The sequence below is a fragment of the Melanostigma gelatinosum genome, assembly GCF_949748355.1.
Source record: "Melanostigma gelatinosum genome assembly, chromosome: 4".
In the NCBI taxonomy this organism is placed as follows: Eukaryota; Metazoa; Chordata; class Actinopteri; order Perciformes; family Zoarcidae; genus Melanostigma; species Melanostigma gelatinosum.
The window spans coordinates 29,724,498-29,749,125 of record NC_136637.1 but is presented as its reverse complement, the minus strand read 5'-3'; the positions used below and the strand labels follow the sequence as shown (position 1 = coordinate 29,749,125).

Below are 24,628 nucleotides of genomic sequence, written 5' to 3'. Positions count from 1 at the left end.
ATTTTTCCGTAAGGTTCCTCAAACTGACAGAAAGATGTGGTTCGATGTATTTCAGCATGTCATCAGTGGTGGAATGTAACTTCAGTACAGTTTTAGGATTTCTTACGCTCTATATTTGGAATAGAAGTACTTTTTATTGCACTACATTTACCTGACAGCTGTAATTACCAATTACTTTTACTATTTGACATATAAAAGCTGATGATAAGCTTATGAAATGCTGTGTGTTGTTAAAGATGATTTGTGAATGTTTGCTGTAACTTACAGACATCTGGAATCAGCAGTTCCACCAAAGACACATTTCCTCCCTTTGCTTTGAAGTAACTGTTTAATTATTTAACAAAACATCATTTTGAATGTGTGACGCAGAACTGAGTCCTGTGCTGGTCTAAACAGCTGCCTGTATATAAAGTAGTTGAAACCAGCTACAACAGTAAATGTGCATTCATGCATCAGTATTAATGTCATATATCATCTTGTATATCTCACAAGCAGCATTTCCTGCAGAATGAGTACTTTTACTTTTGATACTTTCAGAGTATTCTGCTGATGATTCTTCTTTACGTTTCCTTAAACACACTAAAGGTGAATAGGGTGAAAAAAGTTCTATATTTGTCGTAATGTAAGGAATCAAATGTGGAAGTTTCATAGTGATTTATTTTAAAGTGAGAAATCTACGGACGCAAACTGACCCAGAAATAAAACACCAGAATAAACACCAGAATACTTTCAGTCAGCTTTGAGATGAAGGACTCTTACTTGTACTGGAGTACTTTTACACTTTGGTATTACTACTTTTACTTCAGTAAAGGCTCTAAATACTTCTTCCTTTACTGGCAGGAACTTGACATGTTAATCAAGAAAAAAACACAGCTAATATAATCATATTGTTTTATGTAACAATATTTGATAATAATCATTGAAAATTAAAGGAATGTCAGCACACTTCCTGTCATCAGTTCTGGCCTCATGTAGAGCACAAAGTCAGAAACTGAGGTCAATGAGGCACAAATGACTTCTCCCATTCATTAGATCTGACCTTTCATAGAACAGCAGCGTTATTCTACCGAGTCCAAGTGTGTCATGTGTGAGGAATCCTCACCCATGACATAATGGAGCTGATTCTGTGGCTGCTGGCTGTTTGCTTTAGGGAGGAGAAGGGAGTGGATCAGAGGAGGAGGAAGAGGAGGGAGAGGAAGAGGAGGGAGGGTTGGATGGAGCGAGTGCAGACTGCTGCTGCTGCTGCTGCAAAACACTGTCAGCAGCGAAAAAGGCAGCTGCGCTCATGCACGCACACATCTGAAAGCACGGCAGGAAATAAAGAGAGACGGACAACATGTTAACCGAGGGGTCGAATCTCACAGGAGACCGGGATCTGAGCAGATAGGACGCAGGACACAGCTTTTGGAGATGAACAGCTGCCAAATGTGGGGTAAGAACACTGTTACATACTTCATGCAGGGTCTGAAACCACATGATGAAACAGGCTTCTGCAGGATTCACAGCCAATACCGTGAATAACTTTGCACATGTCTGTGCGTGTCAGCGTGATTACATTTACTGAAATAAGGAAAATAAGTCCGATGTCTGATTTGTTCTTCTCAAACGTTTTCTAACACGATGACCTGGTTTTATAAACCACCTGCTGACCCGAGGAACCACGAAACTTGTGCCTGAGTTCAATTACAAAGCAGCCAGAGGCCCCGGCGGAGGCTGCATTGTTTAACGTTCTCAGAGAAGCCAAAACACAATCTCGTCATTTCATCTGTAAGAAGCTGACCGGCTCCACCTGTTCACGGGGAAAAGTCCTGATGAAGACAAACTAAAACAAAGCTTTACTTTAGAATGAAGGTTGACTCATTTCCCTTTTAAAGGTGTGGCTTAAGATTCAGCACTACAGGTGCAAATTGTAACTAATATGCAAAAGAAGGCATTATCTTATTAAATATGTGCTCATTTTCATACATTTCCAGAACATAAATGTAAACATTGGATTCATGTTGTTGACATACAGTAGTGGAGTCAAAGGTTTTTACAGAGGGAGTTGTGGATATGTCTTTGTATCGCTCCATGAATCAGAGAGAATACTGTCCATGTTCTCATGTTTTTATTAATACATTGTTGTAATTGTTGACTATGAATGATATCTGAAAAATGAACTCATAGATATCACCATGAAACTCCACCAGTTCATTGCTGACATTAAGACAGTTATTTTCAGTCAGTACGTTTTCTGCAATGTGATGTTTAAATATGTAAATGAGGCGTTATGTAATGGTAACTTTTGGTGAATTTAGGAGAAATCTACAGACGCAAACAGACAAAGTATAAAATAAATGTTTTATTTCCTCTCGTCTGAAAGAAGACGAGTTATGGAGGAAAAATAGACCAAAATCTCAAATAATCAGTGCATGAAAAACAATGTTGCATGTAAATCCATGTCAGAGCATTTTTCTCACATGCATCCGTGTCCTCGTCGTGTTTACATGTTTGTAAAGCGCAGACTCTTTCTTTAATAACAGCTGTTTCACCACCGCTGGCCTCATCGCTGCAGAGCAGAGCTGCCAGGCAGGGTTTCTCCCTCACAGGACCTCACACAGCTCTGAGGCCAGGTCACTGCCCCGAAACACATGCTGGATACGCTAACAGCACACAGGCCTGTGTGTGTGTGTGTGTGTGTGTGTGTGTGTGTGTTCCACAGCAGCTGCACTGTCCTTCCTGTTTATCTCCTCCTGTTTACTGTCCCGTCAGCACGCACCTCATTTGTCTGATGGTGTGCCAGCGTGTGTTTAAAAGAAAAGACTTATTAAGATTTATTTTTAAATCCAGATAAAGATGATTACCGTACTGTTTGGACGATAAGCCGCTACTTTTTACCCCCTGCGTTGAGGCCTCGGCTTATAGTCCGGTGCGCTTTATATCCGGATTTTTCCGTAGCTTTCCTCCGCCACAACAACAACCGCAACTTCCGGTTCCGGTCTAACACAACATTTACTAGCTCCCGACACAGAACAGTTGCTACCAGCAACCCCTCTGCTACCAGCTGTTACTGACAGGGTCGCTACAATATGGATGAAGTACCTTTGACCTTTGACCTACCTCTCACTCGGACTGTTAACAAAAAAGGTTGAACGGCAAGATGCTTTTAACAGTACATGTCCGACTCGCTAGCTTCTAAGCTCATTTTAACATTACGGCCAATGGGGAAATGCTAACTGCGATTAGCATTAGCGAATATATAATCTATCTTTGTACATCTTTTCATGCAGACATACTTGCATTACAGACTAAGGTCTCTCACGGCTACCAAACGAAAAGCAATGAGGCAATACCTGTTGTTGCTCATCGCTCTGAATAGCTGTTGTGCTAGCAGCAACTGGCCACGTTCTGACAGAGAGCCAGAGAGCAGATGCGAAGGTCACATTCTCACACCCATGTGCAGAGAACAAACCGGTGTATTAATGGAGTCCATAAATCTTCTATTGTCTTTTACATTTGGCCCAAAACCCCCGAAGATAGATTATATGATGAAATGTTTGATGTCCAACATCTGTCAGTTTCTCTCCCTGAAACATAAACGTATAATAATCAAGTCGTTGCTTCATGATTCGATTCCCCTGACAGGAATTTAGCTGGATGTTATGTCATAATGCTGGAATGTTTTTGGGACTTGGAACAGAGACAAAGGTTTGGCTTGAGGTCACATGTAATGAGAGGCGGAACATCAGCCTGTGAGACAGAGCCACATCTGGCCTCATGCTGCTCGCCATCACAAATTAGATCCACCGCTATGCTTTTGTTCTGTCTGCGTCCATGACAACACCACTGGGAATGTTTTACAGCATCATGAAAACTGACTTGTGGTCAGAACCTTGTTGAAGAGTCTGGATAAAGTGGATAACGTTCTGTGAACACTGATTGTTTGTGTTTTCCAGATGTGAAGCTGTGGGCGTTGATGGTGCTGGTGTGTCTCTGCCACTGTGTCTTCGGACAGCTGTTTGACACCAGAGTCAAAGGAGCGCCGCGTCTGATCTGCAGCGTCCCCGGGTCACCGGGCCCCGCCGGCAGACCCGGTCCCGGTGGGCCCCCGGGAGCGGATGGGAATGTGGGTATCCCGGGAAGAGATGGCAGAGATGGCAGGAAGGGTGAAAGGGGAGAGAAGGGAGACGCAGGTATTTTATGAAACATAAACAGATCCGGCATCAGTTTATGTGCGATAGATAAACACCATAAAGATCTGAGCAAGAGAACAGAAAACACGTTTCCTTCACTTGACAGCTGGGATGATGAAGTGATGAGTTACATCGAAAAACTTGTTGCCATTAATAGCGTGGTTATGAAAAGAAGTGTCAGACAAAGTGTGAAGGAATGGAACACACTGCACACAACATGAACTCACAGATATCAGCATGAAACTTCACCACTTCATTACGCACATTAAGATGAGTATTTATTGTGTTACAAGTTCACTGAAATGTTAAGTTTAAATATGCAAATGAGGCATTATGTAATGGTGAATTTAGTAGAAATCTACAGACGCAAACAGACAAAGTAGTAAAATAAATGTTTTATTTCCTCTCGTCTGAAAGAAGACGAGTTGTGGAAGTAAAATAGACCAAAATCTCACTTTTTTCCCGGAGCTTTCCACCATACGCGTTACAATAACAGTCCATCCTGGTTGTTCACAGCTTGGTAAAGATTCATTTCCTTTAGAATTATTCAGGAGGTAAAACTGCCATAAAAAATATAAAACATTTGGAAAGCTTATCATCTGAACCGCAATAAATCTGTTGGTGGTGATAAGTAAACGTCAGGCACTTGTGTTTTCCATTATGTGTGGAAACAGGAATGTAAACACATACCTCCACCTCAACATGACGCCACACAGAACTCGCTTGTGTTCTGCAAACATATCGTGATTCACAGCGTTCCCTGTAGCTCCAGGGTATTCATAAACAAAATATTACATCGTTTAAATGTGCTGTTCAAATGTCAAGGTGGCGCTCATCCAAGAGTGACTGAATACATCATGTTGGATGTGTTTCCTTTGACTGATTCAACGTGTGCAGAACAGATGCTGATTCAAACGGCAGATAATTGATGCATTCTATAGATGCGTTGAAGCCCCGCCCCTCTTTTTTGGGGGGAAAACACGGTGAGAGACAAATAATTGTTTTATCCCGTTTGAATTGTGCCATGAACTACACATATGATGTTTGTCGTTTTAAAAGATAATGTTGCACGTCAAGAAAGTCGCATTATGTCATAAAACAAAACAAAAACAGGATAAGAAATATATACGTGAAAGACGACGCACTCAAAAGTAGCTTCAGTGACGTCTCTCTGGGGTCTCACTGTTCTTTCTCTTATCTTATCTGTGGATAAAACACATCAGGGAAGATAACGTTACATCGCTAACTTACCTAGCTAGCTAGCTAGCTAAGGTAACATCGCGTAATTATGAATCCCACTGCTCTTCTTGGCAAGACCTTCCTGCGTAGCTGGTTTAGACGGAGACTAGCGGTTAAGGTCAGACATAGACCTCCAGTCGTTGGCTCAGTATAGCTCATTGGTCGGGGCGTTTAGGATCTGAAACCAATCGGGTTACCGGACGCCTGGCCAATCCCAGCGCTTGAATGCTGCACAGGGCGGGTCTTGCCAAGAAGAGCAGTGGGACTCATGAAAACGTGGTAACGGCCGTGTTGGTTTCACACAAACTGAAGCTTTCTTTGACGCGCAAACATGCTCTTTTCAATTTACAAACGTGTGTAATTCATGGCCCAATTCAAACGGGATCATTAAAATAATTATCTCCTGCCGTTGACTCCCACAGATATATTTTCCAGAAGGACTTCTCTCCATCAGTAACTGCAGAAATGAAGACCCCGACATTATTCTTTGTTTCCTGTTTCAGGGTTGAAGGGCAGAGTTGGCCCAACGGGAAAGATCGGGGGCCGAGGTGATCGTGGCCCCGCTGGGAAACGAGGCCCCGCAGGAGAGCACGGAGTTTTGGGCCCTCCCGGATCTCCCGGCGCCGACGGAGAGAAAGGGAACCAGGGCCAAAGAGGGTCACGTGGAACCGCAGGAACCTGCAGGTGTGGCAGCCTGCTGCCTAAATCGGCCTTCTCCGTGGGAATCACCAGCAGCTACCCTGCAGAGAAAACCCCCATCAAGTTCAACAAGGTCCTGTTTGACGAGGGCGGACACTACAACCCGCAGACGGGCAAGTTCCTCTGTGCGTACCCGGGGATTTATTATTTCTCCTATGACATCACGCTGGCCAACAAGCACCTGGCCATCGCTCTGGTGCACAACGGGAAGTATCGCATCAAAACCTTCGACGCCAACACGGGGAACCACGACGTGGCGTCTGGGGCCACCGTGATGGCCCTGAACCCAGAGGACGAGGTCTGGCTGGAGATCTTCTTCCACGACCAGAATGGATTATTTGCAGACCCGGGCTGGGCTGACAGCTTGTTCTCTGGCTTCCTGCTCTATGCAGACACAAACTACTTCGACACACTGGCAGAGGACTATTCATGAAACACAAACTGCTCATCACTCTTTTGTTTTGTGTTACACATGTGGTCAAACTATATTTTTATACAGATGTGTGTACTGCTAGTTATGTTGTTACTGTCGAGACCTATCTACTGATGTGAGATTATATTATATAATGAAGCTTGAATACGTTTCTGATGTATTTGTTGTGGCTGGGAGTTGGATCAATAATAACTTAAATAAACGTTGTTGACTGCTAGAGCTTGTTCTCCTTTACAAAGAGGCTAAACAAAAGCATGTGTGAGATAAAGATATTACAAATTATAATACGAAAAGTCAAAACATACGGTTTTATTGGAAATAGTGCTAAAAACAACAGAATATGGGTTCGGCATTGTGCATATGTGTTTTCTCGGACTCGATGACCCGTTACCGTTTTCTTAATAGTTTGATTGACAGCTCGTTGGACAAATGGAAATCCAGAACTGCTGAAAAGAGAGATATGGAGAACGGCAACCAATATGCGAAGTATCCCAACGTTATAATATTTTATATTTAAGTTGCTTTAAATGACACGTTTAGACCTCAATCTGGAGATGAATGTTTCATCGAGCCAGCTGCATTTTTAACCGACTTTCTTCACACGTTAGCTATAAAGTGTGCTTTACACTGGCTACAGACGACGCTAAAGCTAGTTTACGATTTTTAAGGGACACATAATTTACATTGCTAAACAACCGATCCTCCGTTGTTGCTGTTTTTACTGTTGAGAAAGTGTTTTAAACAATTATATAAAGCCTTAACGCTGTCTTAAACCCACTTTCAAATTTGTGAAACCTTTATTCTTATTGTGAAAGTCAAAAAAAGAGAACTTCACTTCTTTTTTTTATTTCTATCTTTTTTTATTACATTTTTTAAAAATATCTAGACCACATTGAACCAAGTCCAGATCAAAAACTAATACATAGACTGGTCAAAGATGGACTGGATTAACCCAGAAAATACTTAACATACATAACAGTATAAAGAAATGCAAAAAATAAAGATTTCATATTTTCTTTTTCACATCTAGACCACATTGAACGACGTCCAGATCAAAAAACACGACACCACCTTAAAGAGTCGTTGGCTCTCTCTAGTTTAGGATAGTTCAGTCATGGTATAGTAGCGGTTTTTGATCTGGACCCGGTCCGATGTGGTCTAGATCGGGAGTTCTCAACTTCTGATTGTTTAAAGAAATTCCATGGACCTCTTGACCGAATCAATTTGAAAAAAGACCATTTTGTCCACTTGAAGTACCAGTTGATGCTGATGAAACACCAGAATGTAATTTTAATTGAAATAGCATGTGTTCACAATCATGCATCGAAACATATACATTGCTGATTAAAAATAAAAGATAACCAATTTCCTTATAGGACATCAAAGTCCAGCTGAAAGGTGAAGATAGGAGGAAGAGAAAAAAAAGACGTTGCAACTGTGGACCATTGCTACAGCAACCCAGACCCACCAATTAATGTTGGTAATTGAATTAAAGGTGCAGTGTGTGGGATTATGCGCCATCTAGCGGTGAGGTGGCAGATTACAACCAGTTTAAACTTCGATTTCAATTAAATGTACAGTAGAAAATGCAGTTTGTGCAGAAATAAATGCTGCAGCTCCTCGAGATCAACAGAGGTTTTCTGTGTTTTGTTTCCCGACCCTGGAGACCAAAACAACGGTGCCTCCCCCATCACTCATCAGTTTGTATTTGTCCTTGCTTCTTTGACTACTGAGCTGTTGCAACACTTTAATTTTCCCCGTTTTGGAATCAATAAAGTTATTGTCTTATTTGTACCATGCTGTTTGTTAATAAAACGTTTTAAATAATGAAAAAATGAAAGAAAAAAAGGTGGCGCTAGCACCCAATCACATGGATGCGAGGCCGCGTCGAAGCAGCGACTATTAGCCAATCACAGCATAGTAGGGCGGGACTTAAAGCGGATCGGGTGATTGAGGCTGGTTTTCAAGGTAGGTTGAGGGGTAGTTTATCTCGTTACTAGGCAGCGGTAACGGCTCTCGTTTACAAATGTTAAGTTCAGTATTGAGAGAGAAATATCGCTCAGAAAATGACAATGTTTTGGGGGGCACGAGCGCAGTGATGCCACCATCGTAGCAAGCTAGCTACGGTTTGTTTATAATACAGACTAACGTTAGCTTAAACTACAACAACAGTCCTGTGACTTTCTGCTTTGTCTTCATTGAAAATAAAACTATCCTCGCGACCATGGCGTCCTCAAGGTAACGTAAACATGGTCAGCTGTGTGTTGTCTTTCTTGTATAGTTTATGGTTTGCTAAAACGTTGGCGTCACCGTCTCTGAGACGCTGCTTTTAGCTATCAAAGCTAACATTAGCGCTAACAGTTTTTAATAAAACTCTTTATTTCTGTTCTAGTGACATTCGAGAGAAACTGCGGAAGAAACGAAGCGCACTGCAAGACACGTTGGGGGGAAACAAACACGAGGACGACAGTCAGGTACAGTTATGACAGGTGAACGTGATATATGGATCTGTTTCTGTGGACTGACAGTAACCGTATGAGTTCATCCAGAACCAGAGCTTTAACAAGACTCAACAAGACCTGGAGGAGTGTCTCACTTTATATACACACACACACACACACACACACACACACACACACACACACACACACAGACAGATAGAAGAGCTGTTAACGCTTTAGAAAATCTAATTATACTCGATAGGCTCTGGTTCCGTCCACCAAATTGAGTGAGAGGAAGCAGCGAGCTGCAATGAAGGTTGGTGTGTATGTGTGTGTTGTAGTTTAGCCTGTAGGCTGTAGCCCTCCTGTGTGTAGTGCTGCTAGCTGCTCAAACTCCTTCTCTCTTTCCTCTGCTAATGAAACCTCCTTTTTTCAGCTGTGCTAAAATAACCAGTGTGGATAGAAGTACAGTTTGTATGCTGTTGCTGTTGTGTCTTAGTTGTACGTCTGTGTTGCAGCAGGAACCTCAAAGCAGTGAGGAAGATCCAGGAGAGACGCTGAAACGCACCGTAAGAGCTCAGAGACAGAGGCGGAAGAAAAGGGTACGTCTTCCCTTTGCACCCTTTATATGCATTAGCTTCATAGTGCACACTTTTTAAAGCTCCAGCAGGGTTCATAATGGTTCCATCTCTTGGCAAATGTCAGCTGCTTGACCGATCTTCAGCTCAGGATGATGATGAGGATGTGGGGGAGATCTCCACCATTCAGCACCGCGGCGAAGACGAGAGATCGGCTGAAAAGGCAGCTGACCCTGTGGTTTTATCAAGACCCCCAACTGGGTCTCTGAGCGGTTAGTGTCCATGATATCATTAAAATACAGTACCAAAACAGTGCTGTGTGATTTGTATCGTGCAGCATACAGTATATGGATGTTTTAATACACAAAACTCTGAACAAAATGACCAAACTTTGTCAAAATGCACCCATACAACACCTTTACCCAAGTTAAATAACTAAGCCAATTACACTGTCATATCCAAACAGTTGGTGCACCAAAAGAACATGAACCGTATATTACAAAAGGGGGGATGTAATGTGCCAAGTTTTAGAAAATTGCTAATTTCCACCCATAATCCTTGGGCAGGTAAGTTAACAATAAAATAGTAAGAAGAATTGGACATCAGAAGAAGATTAGACGTTAAAAGAGCACAAAATAGCTCCCAACACACACAAGACTAAACCAAAGAGTACCAAGTACAGTACCGAGGTAGTAAATATTCACCCCAATACTGATTATTACATGTAATTATTGTTTAATGCTTTGTCTTCTAGGTGTCTCCTCACGAATCACTCAAACTCCCGACTCCCATTTGGACAGCTTAGTGACACGTCGCCTGGAAGAGCGACTGAGAGCAGCCAGGGTAAACCCAAATGCTTTTTCTTTTTCACGAACCAGCTTGCAATTGAATTAAAGATAATCAAATGTATGGCCTTCCCAAACTGTTTCCAGTCTAAAGGTGAGAGCCTCCTCCAGGAGGCGTCTCTGGAGCCAGCCAGTCGCCTGCAGAGCCTCAGAGACAGAGATACTGTGACACGGTTTGACCGAGAGGTGAGCGTCAAACAGTCCTCACCGTGATTGTACCCGGTGCAGTGGAGATGTAACGCCCAGTGTTTCACAGGTTGATCCAGACAGAGCTGACCCCCTGGCCCTCAGCAGCAGGGTCAAGTTCAGAGAAGCAGCCAGACGGGTGAGGACGGAGACGAGATCGCAATGATGCTGAGAACAAATCATTTGTGTTCTATTTATCTGTTCATTCTTTGCGGATACAGACAGAAAAGGGCCTGCCGACCGCTGAGGAGGCTTACAACTTCTTTACACTGGACTTTGAGCCGGATCCACGAGATGGGACCGAGAAGAAGAGCAAGAAAAGAGACAAACCGAGAAGAACCGCTGAGCAGGACAGAGAGGAAGAAGAAGCTGAAGAGCAGGAAGATGCTGAAGAAGATATTCAAGATGAAAATGAAGACCAGGTAAGACGCAGACAACCATATTGTAGGAAATGACGTGGTGCATCGCGACTATTTCCACCTTTTCTGTAGATTCCCGACGCCTCATATTCTTTGTCCTGCGGCAGAATGAAGAAGCTCCTCTTGTGCGAGATGAAGAGGACAATTTATTTGTCATTGAACAATCGACACAGGACTTCCTGGAAGTGAAGAAAGCAGAGTACGTCGGGTACCGACAACTTGTTCAGCAGGAGAGCGAGCTCCTCTTCACGCCGAGTTTTCGAACAGGTACAAAATGTACAAAAGCACCTGATGTGTTGTCGGCTTTGGTATTCTGCTGAGGATCTGTTACCTGCCTTTTGTCTGTCATTGCCACAGCCCCAACCTCCATCAAACTGCCTGAACACATGAAGCCTCGTTACCTGGAGGACGAGGGTCTGTATGTCGGGGTGAGGCCTCACGTGTCCCCCATCAATGAGAACATTCTGGAGAACCGCATCTTGAAAATGGAGGAGGTAATTTCAACCAACATGGCAGACAGCTGAACAGAGCCCTGGAGCCATGACATCTTTCTGATATGTACATATTTAAACTCTTCATTAAGGGAAAGAAGTGGTTTGGTGATGACGGCAGGATCGTGGCTCTGCCCGACCCCATAAAGGAATCATCCACGAGACCCCCTCTCTTCCACATGGAGGAGGACCTGGACCCTGCACTGCAGCTTGTGTACAGGAAGGTCAGACACACTCACTTCCATCACTCCATCATTTGGCACATCTAAAGCACCGTGCACATTCACACACTGGAAAGGTGTTCCCTTTGCAATCTTGAGAAAAAGAAAAAGGTCAGTTTGTCATTTGGTACAAAGGGACAGGGAGGGACACACAAGACGTTAAGTTAAAATACACACAAGACGTTAAGTTAAAATACACACAAGATGTTAAGTTTCCTTCTGAAGAATGTTATCTATCTACAAAGACACCAGCCTCCATTCACTGAAACACTGATTCTACCTCTCAGGACACAGGAGCTGCTGCCTCCATCTGTTACTGAGTTGTAAAGGGTTAATTCAGATTCACTAAAGTCACAATAATCATAAATCAAAAGGTCCCCCTGCTTGTTCAAGTCACTCATGAGGATATTCACTGTCATCCCATCAGAAACGACACCACGATCAACTCATTGTGAGTGTTCTGCTCTATCGGTCCATCCCTCCTTTAAATCTGGTGTGAAGGACCACAGAAGCAAAACATGACAAATATGGAGACCCGGAAAAAAGCAAAGAATGCGGGGGACACAGATGTGTTGTGGTTCTCTGGTTGGGCGTGTTTGAGTGGGAAACCCCCAAAGAACCCTTGTCTTCCATGCATTTCTTTTTTTCGCTCTGCAGACGGACACAGCTGCCACATTGGATCATCGAGGGAACAGAGCTTCCATTGTAGTTTCACTGAGTGTTTATCTTACATTGTTGTCACGCATGACTTTTCATTACAGCGCCGCCCCGACGGTGCTATCAATCTCTGTTTCACGCTTCCTTTAAGCTTGCACACATACTTCGATACGCCCGAGTGAACCACAAGCGCCCACTCTATTTAACCGTGATTATGGTTTTCCAGAGCGCTGCATTATGGATGATGTTGTTGTTCTGTCCGCTATCGTAGGCGCGAAAGTCCAAGAATGCAAATCTGTATATCGCTGGTGCAGCGGACCCCGAGGGAGACTACCAGCTGGATGTGGACGTCTCTGGGCTGATCTTCTCCCATCACCCACTCTTCAGTCGGGAGCATGTCCTGGGGGCCCGTCTGGCTCAGCTGTACGATCAGTACCTCACCAGGCAGGGTAACAACCTCACAGGACACCTCACTGACAAGGTAAACCATCACCAGACGACTGTGACGTACAAACATCCCTGAATACATGCAGAACATGTAGAAGCCACCCGTGGACATTGTGTGTTTCCTGTGTGCTTTAGTTGAACGGACTGAGGAGTGCACTGCGGAATATACTTGAGATCCACGGCGGGCAGAGCCTCACTCAAGCCATGCAGCAGAGGATATCTGAGTACAGTCTGGAGGTCCGGTGAGTTCCCCAGATCTTCCTGTTCACTCTAGAATCCAAAGTGCCCTCTTAAGAACCATGACGAAGTATTATTCCCTCCGCTGGTTCTCTCAGGAACACTCGGCAGCTGCGAGACAGCGAGCAGGAGAAAGACAGGACCCTGCTGAAGAACATGGTTAAGGTGTGGAAGGAGATGAAGGCCCTGAGGGACTTCCAGAAGTTCACCAACACGCCCTACAAGCTCTACCTCAGGAGGTGAATCTCTTTGCAGAGTTGTGCTTCCAGAGGAGACTCTATTGCACTATTAGTATGAGTGGTGATTACGATTATGGCTTCCCACAATTAAATGTAAATGATCAACGATTAAAATGCGTGCTTAGCTCATGGACAACATATCAAATCCAGCGCCTAGCGGGCTATCAAGATCTTTTGGCTTCACTTTTTGGGAGCGGTCATGCCGCTGTGTCGCACACACACCAGACAGCAACCTCCGGTTCTGCCGAGTGAAGCCGGTGCTTCATGTGTTAAAGCTGCATTCTCTCTAGTGTCCACCAGGGGGCGACTCCTCTGGTTGTATAGAAGTCTATGAGAAGACGACTACTTCTCTCTTGATTTATTCCCTCAGTAAACATTGTAAACATGAGTTTATGGCGCACACTCTTCAGCAGCAGTCTGTAATATAATATAATTACTAAAAAGTATGAAATTAAGTATATTACCGTAATTGTTTTGCCCGTCGGCGCTCTGTTCTACTGAATTCAGGTGAAGAACTTTATTTTAACTCTTATTTTGATGCAAATACTTTTTTTACATTAGCAGGAATACACAGCATGGAAGTAAAAGCAGCGCTCTGTTTATTTAATGTGAAAGTGGAATAAAGATAAAATCAATCAATAATTGTGCCCCTAACAAATGCTTGCTCGATAACGTGCGTGTCTTCTCATGATGGTGTTCTGCTGATGTTTGTACACTTTTCATGAATGTGTTTTTAAACCGCTCTCCAGAGAGAATGTGGAGCAGGCGTCGGATGAGCGAGAGCACGAGGATGAAATCTTGACCGAGGTCATGGAGCTGGAGGCAGAGATGGAGGAAGTTTACCAGAGAAAGCTGGCCGAGTACAGGAAACAGCTGGAGGAGTGGAAGCTGTGGAGAAGGAAACAGGTAGATCCATGCTGCCATGAGCTGACTGCACATATATCAGTCCCGTTCTGAAGATAAGTGAACTCTTTCACAGCCTCTTGGGTCAGCTGGAGTACGCATCGTGTTCTTTTTAGAGATACGAGGTTCTCACAGGACAGAGACAAACATGATGATCTTATAGAATAACAGGATATAAAGGAGTTAGCATTCAACATACACATGAATGCAGCAGAAACATCAGATATCTGTCCATCAATCCTGTTACATCAACGACATATATATCTATATATATATATATATATATATATATATATATATATATATATATAGTTACCAGATTGTTTTTAAATAGATCAAAACTCCAGCATCAGTCGCACTACAGTACCTACATACGTATTTCATATTTATCTAACAGCTCAGTCAGGTGTAGTTGGTCACTTTACCGTACAAGCAAAATCTGTTCAGTAAAATCTGTTTCCTTAAAATAAAGAATAATAAATAAATAAAATTCAAATTCTGGTTTAAAAATCAAGACGGCGAATATTCACATATATATTAACACACACACACACACACACATCCTGTGTTCACTGTGTTCAGAAAGCCAAAAAGAAGAAGAGAAAAAAGAAGAAGAAAGGCCAGGCTCAGGATGACACGGCGGAGGATGAAGATGAAGAGCAGGAGGCGAGTGAATCAGAGGGGCCCGCTGAGGAAGGCCCCCAGAAGCCGGAGCCTCCGGAGAAGCCCGAGTTTGACTCTGTGGAGCAGCGGGTCAGAGAGAAAGCCTCCAGGACACGAAGGCAACCCGGAGAGTCCATCCTCATCCCGGATCTGTCTGCATCTGGAAACATCACCGCCACTGAGCTCTGCCCCAGGTACCAGCAGGAAGTGGTTGAAATATGCTAAATAAATCCACCCACTGGCATGTTTCTTTCCACTTGTTTTGAGGAGAAGTGAGATGATGAATCTGAGGTGAAAGGACGTAAGAGATGAACTGTCTGTTAACGTTTCCTCCTCCTCCCGTAGGCCTGAAACAGCTCGTAGGGAGGACGTTTCACGGCGCTCCCTTTTCATCAAGATCCTCTACAACAACAAAGAAGTCTCCAGAACGGACGGCCGCTCCCTGAACGCTGACTTCAGAGTTCACTTTGGACAGATTTTCTATCTCAAGATACTCAACTGTCCCCAAAGCATCAATCTGCAGGTACAGTAGCAGAAACATCTGGATTACTGCGTGGACGGCTGTTCTGTAACGTTCAAAGCTTCTGTTCAGGTTTTACAATGAAGGTTCAAATGTCTGTCGTATTTTATGAGGTCATCGCGCTAAAAAATTGGAATAAATACATTTTTTTAAATTGTGGTAAATGAAATGTAACTCTTGGTGCCGGCAGATTGCTGCTCGACTCCAAAGCGCACGGTGAAACACAGACCGGCTCAATGACGAGCAAACCGAACCGCTGCACCACTTTAAATACAGGCAGAGACCTCAACGATGTCAACACTTCACCATGAAGCTGCTCGCTTTATTTCATGGATCAAATCAGTTTTTGCTTCATATAACATATAAATATCAATCATCACCATCAATCAATCTCCTCGTGTTCTTCTTCTCCCTAATATGTATAAACGGTTGCTTTTTAAAGGCAGAACGACAATTAATATGGACTGAAGCAAATATGTTGTTCGATAAAAACACTGGAATCTTATTCTACAAATAAGTTGATACGAATAGTATGAGTGAAGCCTGATCTGTATCTGATGCCTTTAGAAACAATAACCATGCAAACAAACAACAATCTGCATCCCAACGTCGATGTTATGAGTGAAGCTTCTTCTCGTGTGTGTGTGTGTGTGTGTGTGTGTGTGTGTGTGTGTGTGTGTGTGTGTGTGTGTGTGTGTGTGTGTGTGTGTGTGTGTGTGTGTGTGTGTGTGTGTGTGTGTGTGTGTGTGTGTGTGTGTGTGTGTGTGTGCAGGTGTTTGAGGAGATGGGCTCGTCATGCTCCCTCCTGGCTCAGGTGTTTCTTCCGGTTCCGGAGCCCTCAGTGGTGACGGCCATCGTCCCAATCGAGGAATACGAGTTCAGCAGCAACCAGAGAGTGATGTTTGACCACGAGGGCGTTGGAAGCGGTAAATGCCTCCACGACACCAGCTCACCCACGAGTACATTCCCGTTTGTGCGTTTGTTGGACGGGGCCTTGTCTTCCTGTCGCTCATCCTCTGTACGCCTCTCCAGACGTGCCGCTCTCCTTTGAGGCCGACGGCGGTAACAAACAGACCCTGCTGACCTCCGGGAAGCTGTCCTGCTGCGTTTGTTGGGGGTCCGGGGAGGACGGCGTCCCACTCGCCCCTCCGGCGTCTCAGCATCCTGGCGGCGTACACAGGTAGTGTCACTTCAAGGACAGCGCTGCTGGTTGTGCATGCTTCAACCCAGAATCTAGTTCTTTACATCAGTGCTTACTGTAGGCCTTTAGATTCAGCAGTGCAGTGGAAGCCAGTGGTTTCAGCTTATGTCAGCAACGTCCTCAGACTTTAAACTTGTTTATTATCATCAATCATATGAAACTTTAAGCTCTGTTTGTACATCAGAGGTTATGCAGCGGCAGCAGAAGCACTCTATATTGATTGATGCCTTCAGCAGCTCATGAGAAATGCTGATCTGCAACATTAATAGTGCATTCAACAACATTTGCCAAGTCATAAACATTCCCATGTTTGCTTATTGGTTCTGTTTTTCCTGATCTATGAAAGCCAGACTGATAAGTGTCTGTAAAACTGTGCCTGCAGTCTGAACTATTTGAAGTGAATATGGACAGAAACAGCGATTAGAGATTGGAAAAGCTTGCTGTTTGATTTACACGAGTAACATTTGGAGTAAAGAATACGATCACGCTCCGTCTTTTACTTAAAGGTTGTGAATGATCTGGAAAAGTCGAGGAGAAGTTGTGAAATGTTGTGTATTCAAATGTGTGTGAACGTTTCAGTATGCTGAGAGAACAAGTCCTCCGTAATGTAGAAACAGCTCTCCTTCACGTCTGTACCTTGTCTGTGTAACAAACGAGCATATCCATCACTTCACTGCTCTGTGTTGTAGCGGTCTCGGCCGTCTTGATGCGGTCACATTTATTGGGGCATCCGGACTGTACGACATGAAAAAAATAAGCGAGTGGGCCACACAGTCACGACTGGACCCCAACGATCCCAAAAACGCCTCCATCATGCAGCTGCTCAAAGTGCGTATGAGAATATAGTTCCGTGCATAAGAAAGAGCACCGACGGTCCAGGAGACTCCAGGTGGAAACGTGGCTTCTGTCTCCATCCTGTGGCTCACCAGGTGGCCAGCAGCGGAGAGGTGACGGCGCCGGACTACTTCCGTCTGGAGCAGCTGCAGGAGGAGTTCAACTTCGTCAGCGATGAAGAGTTGGAGAGGTCCAACAGATTTCGGCTGCTCCGTCTCAGGAACCAGGAAGTCGCAGAGTTTCGAAGTTACAAGTGTGTTCCTGCTGTGGAGAGGGAGGTGACTGACAAGGTGTTCCAGGTCAGATCATAAATACTGAAGCATTATTATTATTGTTGTACAGTAGAATCGTGTGGACGTGGCAGACCGAGCTCTGTATGACACCAACTCCTTTTTGAGTTCAGGAATACGAGAAGAGGCTGAAAGAAGGAGAGATAGTCGACACGAAAGAACATCTGGATTCACACAGAGCCTTAGTGGCCAAATACCTCCAGAAGGTGAGCAGCGTAAATGTGTAATATTACCCCAACAGTTCATAATGTTTATCTAAAGTAAGAGTCATCGTTCACGTGATCGTGTTAGGATTTGTTTGCTGTCATTGAGCAGCCCCACTTCAACGGTCCTGTTGTTTCCCCACAGATCCGAGAGTCGGTCATCAACAGGTTTGTTCTTGCCAAACATCACTTCCTGCTGTCTGACCTGGTGATAGAAGAGGAGATCCCGAGCATCGGGTAACTCCCCCGTGAACACCTCGAACTGCTTCAGTGGTCTCTCGCAGCTCGCTCTCTTCCTTCCTGTGTTGAGCACGTTACTGTGTTTTTGCTTTTCTTTCTTGCCGATCACGCGATAGTAAGTCAAGCTTGTGAGCATGTCGTTATTTGTATTTCTGTATATCCGTCTCTCATTCCTCTTTTCAAAGAGGATTGGAACATGACGCAGCGTGCCGGGCCGGTTTGCTCAACGCAGTGGATTCTCTGTCCTCTGGAGCATGTTGACGTGATAACAGGACCTCTGGAATGATCTCAGTTCAGATCTACACATGACAATGTACAACTGTCGGAGCCCATCACGATGTTGGCTCTTACTCTGCATGTTCTTTATCCAAAGTGAATGCTATAAACTCTTCTGTTCCATTTTTTCTGCGATGCCTTGTTAACAGTGGTGCAGGTCCTGGGTATGAGTTTCTCTTTGTTCTCCCTCCGTCTGTGTCTCTGTGTGTCCGTTTAGTTTGAGCCCTGACTTCAGTAGTGACATAGACCCTTCACCGTGTAGCAGTCCCTTCAGCACTCTGCACTTTATTTCACCAAAACACTGTTTCAGCAGCTCTCACTGCGTCATAAAGGCTCATGAAAGTAGAATAACGTTGAGGTAAGCGTGAGCTCTACATGTCATGAATATTATTAGTACTGTGATGATCAAACTGCAGATACCTGGAGGGACTAAGGACCGTTGGTGGTAACACTCCTCTCCCACAGTTAGACCTCTCAATAAATGACGTGCTTATGAGCAGTTTGCAGTCCCGTGTTGGCTGTTGACTAAACACCAGCCGCCATTTGTTTTGCGGCGATCAGGATTCTGGGAATGAACCTCTTCAAGCTGGCTGAACCAAAGCGTCCGCTGAAGCCTCAGAGGAAAGAGAGGAAGAAGGTGACAGCTCAGAATCTGTCCGACGGAGACATTAAGCTGCTCGTCAACATCATGAGGGCCTTCTACATCCCCGTCCGCCAGCCGCAGACCAAGTGAGTGCTCAAAGTCACAACGGTGGCGGGAGAAATAAGAACTATACGTTTCAGACACGTGACAGAAATCTGTGTCGATGCGTTTTGTTATTTCCAGTAAACCAGGACCGTCTCAGAGTGCCATCCAGGGCAGCGACTGGCTCATCAGCCAGGTACAACACGCCTTCACTCTCCTCTACTGCTCATTGGCAGCTTCAGCTTGGGATCCGTATTATGTGAGTGTGGTTTTATTGCGATTGCTGTTCTAGGTACAAGTGAGGCCCTTCGTGGAGGTTTCCTTCCAGCGCACAGTGCTTCAAACAACCACAGCCGATGGACCGAACCCCTGCTGGAACGAGCAGCTGCAGCTCCCGTTCAGGTCACCATTCCACTGAAATACCGTCGCAACATACAACTCTTTCAGATGTTACTGTGCACTTAAAGGGACAGTCGTGATGTTTAGAAGTGTGGTTGTGTCGTCAGTGGGCTACTGGAGAAACAGACAAGAGTCCCAGCACGAGAGCAAAGCAGGACCTGAAGCTGTTATCTGTGATCTACAAACACACCAGACTCATTCACTCACACTGACTCTACCTCTCAGGACAGGAGCTGCTGCTCTGTATCGGATAGTTAGGTTGTGTTTTGTGACTTTGGTGTTTTAAAGGTTCGTTCAGATTCACTAAAGTCTCAACAACACAAGCTCAGCAGCAGAGCAGCAGCTCCTGTCCTGAGAGGTAGAATCAGTGTGAGTGAATGAGTCTGGTGTGTTTGTAGATCATAGATAACAGCTTCATTCCCTCAGAAAGGTCTGTGTGACAGCAAGCTGAAGAGCTGAAGACATTCTGAATACAGCTTCACTTCAACTGAGAGACATTCTGTGAGGAGTGAACATACGTCCACAGCAGAACATCACTTTGCTCCCGTGCTGGTTCTCCTGTCTGTTCTATCAACTCATCTACTGCAGGAGAACCCTGACTGTGGAGGAGAACCTCACACACACACACACACACACACACACACACACACTACAGAACATCAGGACTGTCTGTTGAACACAGTTCGATAACACTGAACAAACTAGCAGAAAGGTGAAACTCTTCTTCTTCTTCTTCTCGTCAGTGCCCCAAATGGCGACTACAGCGCTGCTGCCTTACAATCAGTGAAAGACGAAGTCTTCATCAACATCTTCGATGAAGTGGTTTATGAAACCGGATCGGTGAGTAAAACACTCTGTAGCTATAGCATGTTCCTTGAATTCTTGTTTTATTTGCTCTCTTGTTTCATCATTGAACTCCTTTTGCTCCTCAGAACGACAAAGACAGAGGGAAGTCCACACACACCAGGGTGGAGAAGCACTGGCTGGGCTCCGTCAGGATCCCCTTCAGCACCATCTACTCTCAGTCCAGGGTGGGAGTCCTCGCTGTGTATTTATTACCTCACTAACAGATGAGGCCGCCGACCAGCTGACCTGCTGACTCATCATTTCTACTTTATTGACTCCATCGGACAGATTGATGGAACGTTCAAGGTGAATACACCGGCAGTGTTGCTGGGTTACAGTAAGGACCGGAGCCACGGAGCGGACGGCGGTTACGACACCCTGAGGAGCCTGACCGAGGGAGCCTTCGTCACGCTCTTCATCACCATCGAGCCTCAGCTGGTGCCTGGAGAGTCCGTCCGGGAAAAGGTGAGTTCAAGGATGGATCCTGTCTGGAGTGCAGCTAGTTTGTCTTAGTTCAAGGATTCAAGGATCATTTATTGTCATGGATGCAACACAGGGATGCACAACGAGATGCAGTTGTTGCCCATTTCTTCCACCCGTCTAGTGCAGCTTGATCCTGGACCACGATGGATCCAGGTCTCTGTGAAGACGTGTGTTCCGTCATAGTCCATTCGTGCTCCAGGAACAAACACGAAAAAAACCACAAAAAGACCAAAACATGTGTTGAAATTCATGGGAGCCACCACATGCACCACAACACGTTATGCGATGTGTTCACAGGCTCTTCTGAGCAGCTGGTTATGCATCAGTGTATTCATTTGCTCTTGTGTTTGTCCTCCTTTTGTGCTGCGTCTTTGCTTTGCTCTGCTACATAACGCTAGATTAAGGAATTACAGGTAACACTCAAACACTCCCTCCGTGCCTGCCATCATTCTTTTGGCGTATGAATTCATCTCCACAGTGCTGAGCTGAGTTTCCTCTGCCGTAACCTTTGACCTCTTTGTGCAGTTTGACAGCCAGGAGGACGAGCGTTTGCTGCAGGCCTCAGAGAGGTTTGAGCGGGAGGCGGCGAGGGGCCACCCGGACCGACCGTGCATCACCACCGTCATCGACCTCAGCGGGAAGACGGTGTTCGTCACGCGATACATCCGACCTCTCAACCCCCCGCAGGAGTTACTGGACGCGTTCCCCGACAACTCGCAGGACGCCGCAGTCAGTCGCTCGATATTGCAGTGGATGTAGAGATGTAGTGACCGGTTATACGTCTTTCTGGATCAGATTTGCTGTCTCTTTTCCTCACACAGGCCCTGGTTGCCAGGTTTGTCTCGCTCATCCCCTCTCTGCCGGACAGAGTCTCGTTCTCCGGGGCCTGTGACCTGTGGAGCACCTGTGATGTGAGTGAACCCGCTCAGAGCTCTTTGGAAGGTTGGAAGAGGAGGGAAGAGACAATCTTACAGGGACTCGTCTTCTTGTTTTTTTTCAGCAATTCCTCACCCTCCTGGCGGGAGACGAAGAAGAACACGCCGTGCTCTTGTGCAACTACTTCCTGTCTATGGGCAAGAAAGCCTGGCTGATTATTGGCACAGCTATACCAGAGGTGTGTGTGTGACGACCATTATGAACAGCATGCACCGACATGGAGCACAGATTTAAAATGTGTTGTTTTTTATGTTTTTTATTTTTCTAACAAATCTCAAACCAGACAAATCTGTAATTTAACCGAGGTAACGGTATGTTTCATTTGGTCCTCTTTCGTCTGCCAGAAGCGTTCATAAACTGACTTTTTATCCAGTTTTAAGACACTTTTTTGATACATTTTAGATCTTTGTGGTTTTTAAGCAGACAGGATTTTGGTCAGCAGACGTCTGGATCTTAAACAATCAGAGAAACAAGACAAGCTAACTTTAGCATCCGCTCGTCTCTCAGTCCCTCCAGGACGTCCTGCATCCTCTGAACAGTGCTGGAGAAACACTGATTGTTGACGTGGAGCTGCTTCATGCAGAGTTTTGTTTTGGGGAGGTGGAGACCTCTGTGGTAAAAACCTACTGAACCATGAACACTGAAGGATGAAGACAACAACTCCCATGATCCCACGCTGCGTCACCACGTCAACAAACTCCGTCTTTTGTTTATTGTTTTAGATTGAGACACAGATAATGAAATACTGTGCATTTAAGGAGCTGAAAAGACATTTACCGTATGTATAACATAATGCAGAGATTTCGGGCCGTTCTGCAGCGGCACGAATACTTTTGATGTCTTTATTTTTTAGGGACCCACAGCATACGTCCTGACCCTCGAGCAGAACCGCTACCTGATCTGGAATCCCAGCAGCGGTCAGCACTACGGACAGCACGACACATTCTGCCCTCTGCAAATAGTCGGCTGCCTGGTCAACGCCGACAATGTGAGTAAAGCTACATCAACTATATGACTCGAATCACCAGCTCATGTGGCATTTTAGTTCCTCACTTTTGAAGCATCACTTCCTTTAGATTGCAGCAGATTATTTGAGTAACTTTTTATGCAGGTGTGGTTCAACGTTCAAGAATATACGTCACCGATGTCGATGAGTTTCGACACCACGAAAGCCAGTTTGTGGAAGCCGTTTTTCTCCCGATCCTTCTCTCACCCCGGCCTGTCCAGTGTACAAGTGAGTCTCCAGCATTTATATGTAATCTGGATGTTTGTTCGCTGGTATGTTTTTAATTCTCACGAATTCTCTTCAGCCGGAGGAGCTGGTGTATCGGCGCACGGACAAAGCCGCTGCAGCAGAGCTTCAGGACAGGCAAGTCACCCGCCGCTTTGTTGAGCTACAGTCTCGCACACAGAGACACAGACATTTACCGTCCCACTCTCCGTAGGCTTGAGAAGATCCTGAAGGAGAAGATCATGGGGTGGCGCCCTCGTCACCCGACCCGCTGGAACCGCTACTGCACCACCACCCTGAAACAGTTCCTGCCCAAACTGGAGCAGAGCGGGGGGCGGGACGTGGCCGAGGGGCAGCGCCACGAGCTGCAAAGCATGCTGGGAGACAACAGGGCAAGTCTGGAACGAGTGACTGAATGATGTCATCAGTCTAACATTTCAATGATAGAATATTCTCCGCTCATGAATGACACATTTAATGAACTCCTCTCATTAATAACTAATAGGATCTTTATTATTTGTTTTAGATTTCAGGGTTCCCCCTGCATCTGCCGTTCTCTGAGATCCGGCCCATCGTGGAGGCGGTGTACAGCACTGGAGTGCACAACGTTCACGCAGCGAATGTGGAGTTCGCCCTGGCCGTGTACGTGCACCCGTACCCTAATAACGTCCTGTCCGTGTGGGTGTACCTGGCCTCGCTCGTGCGCTCATGAGATCGCAGCGCTTCACTGACTGTTTTTATATTAATGAGCTTTATTTAAAATGACTTTACACACCATTGCCACACTATTGTATATATATTCAGATTGTGACGTCGATATTAAATAACCCAGAATGTGATTATTGTTTCTCTTGAATGATAAAACTCATCAAACCCGACAATCAGGAATGAACAGCCTCACGTGACTGAATGAAAATATGATAAATTATGTAAAAAGTGTTTCGTCTCTCGCTCTATATATATATATACCTTCATTTTTAATACCTTCATTTTTTTTGCATTAAATCATTCTGGGATGTTTGCTGAAATTGATTGGATGTGGCACAGGCCTACCTAGAACATGTTCCACCAGCTCCACTGATGGAAGCACTGAGAGGCAAGTGATAAAGGGGGGAGAGTTCTGCCAGGATAAGTTACTATTTTTCATCTGTGAAAACGTGTGTGTGTTTTAGGTATGTTTGTATGAGTGTATGTATATTTGTAACTGATAAAGAAGAGACAGAAGAGAGAGAGACGACTCAGCAAATAATGATTATAAACGAAATACTCATGACGATAATAATAATAAATAGTAATGATAAATAAGTTGCCATCTGTTGATCCCTTTCCATAGACCTTCCAATTTTTTAAGTCGAATATTTTTTACGCTTTTCAAAATACATTTGTTGATCTGGGGGCACATATTCCCTCGAATTACAGTGGAATTGTATTTAACATGTTATAAAACACTGACCTCAGATCAGTGTTTTTACTGTGGTCTCATGAGCCGCCATGAGAATGAATCCCGCTGCTTTTATTTCCAAGACCCGCCTTTTGTAGCCAGTTGAGGCGGAAACGATTGGTTCGGGTTAGAAAATATATTCAGAATCAGGATAGCCCATTGGTCAGCGCATA

The 24,628-nt window shown here is 44.8% G+C and overlaps 2 protein-coding genes across 2 annotated transcripts; both read left to right on the top strand.

Moving 5' to 3' along the window:
- Positions 1-1,253: 1,253 nt before the first annotated feature.
- On the top strand, positions 1,254-7,014 carry c1qtnf7 (C1q and TNF related 7). Its single transcript, XM_079267902.1, has 3 exons — positions 1,254-1,432; positions 3,936-4,172; positions 5,915-7,014. Exons 1-3 carry the CDS (start codon positions 1,411-1,413, stop codon positions 6,541-6,543), a joined length of 888 nt encoding a protein of 295 aa, XP_079124028.1. The 5' UTR covers positions 1,254-1,410; the 3' UTR covers positions 6,544-7,014.
- A 2,179-nt stretch (positions 7,015-9,193) lies between these two features.
- cc2d2a (coiled-coil and C2 domain containing 2A) lies at positions 9,194-24,051 on the top strand. The gene is made up of 36 exons (XM_079267826.1): positions 9,194-9,300; positions 9,503-9,586; positions 9,690-9,834; positions 10,317-10,405; positions 10,495-10,593; positions 10,664-10,732; positions 10,815-11,015; positions 11,120-11,279; positions 11,370-11,506; positions 11,596-11,727; positions 12,653-12,862; positions 12,964-13,070; positions 13,164-13,304; positions 14,054-14,210; positions 14,790-15,064; positions 15,216-15,393; positions 16,163-16,316; positions 16,423-16,570; positions 17,281-17,419; positions 17,521-17,724; positions 17,829-17,921; positions 18,064-18,155; positions 18,996-19,163; positions 19,261-19,315; positions 19,412-19,521; positions 20,262-20,358; positions 20,451-20,549; positions 20,653-20,829; positions 21,373-21,576; positions 21,669-21,758; positions 21,848-21,961; positions 22,637-22,771; positions 22,895-23,017; positions 23,094-23,152; positions 23,229-23,406; positions 23,541-24,051. Exons 1-36 carry the CDS (start codon positions 9,295-9,297, stop codon positions 23,724-23,726), a joined length of 4,815 nt encoding a protein of 1,604 aa, XP_079123952.1. The 5' UTR covers positions 9,194-9,294; the 3' UTR covers positions 23,727-24,051.
- The last annotated feature ends 577 nt before the right edge of the window (positions 24,052-24,628 follow it).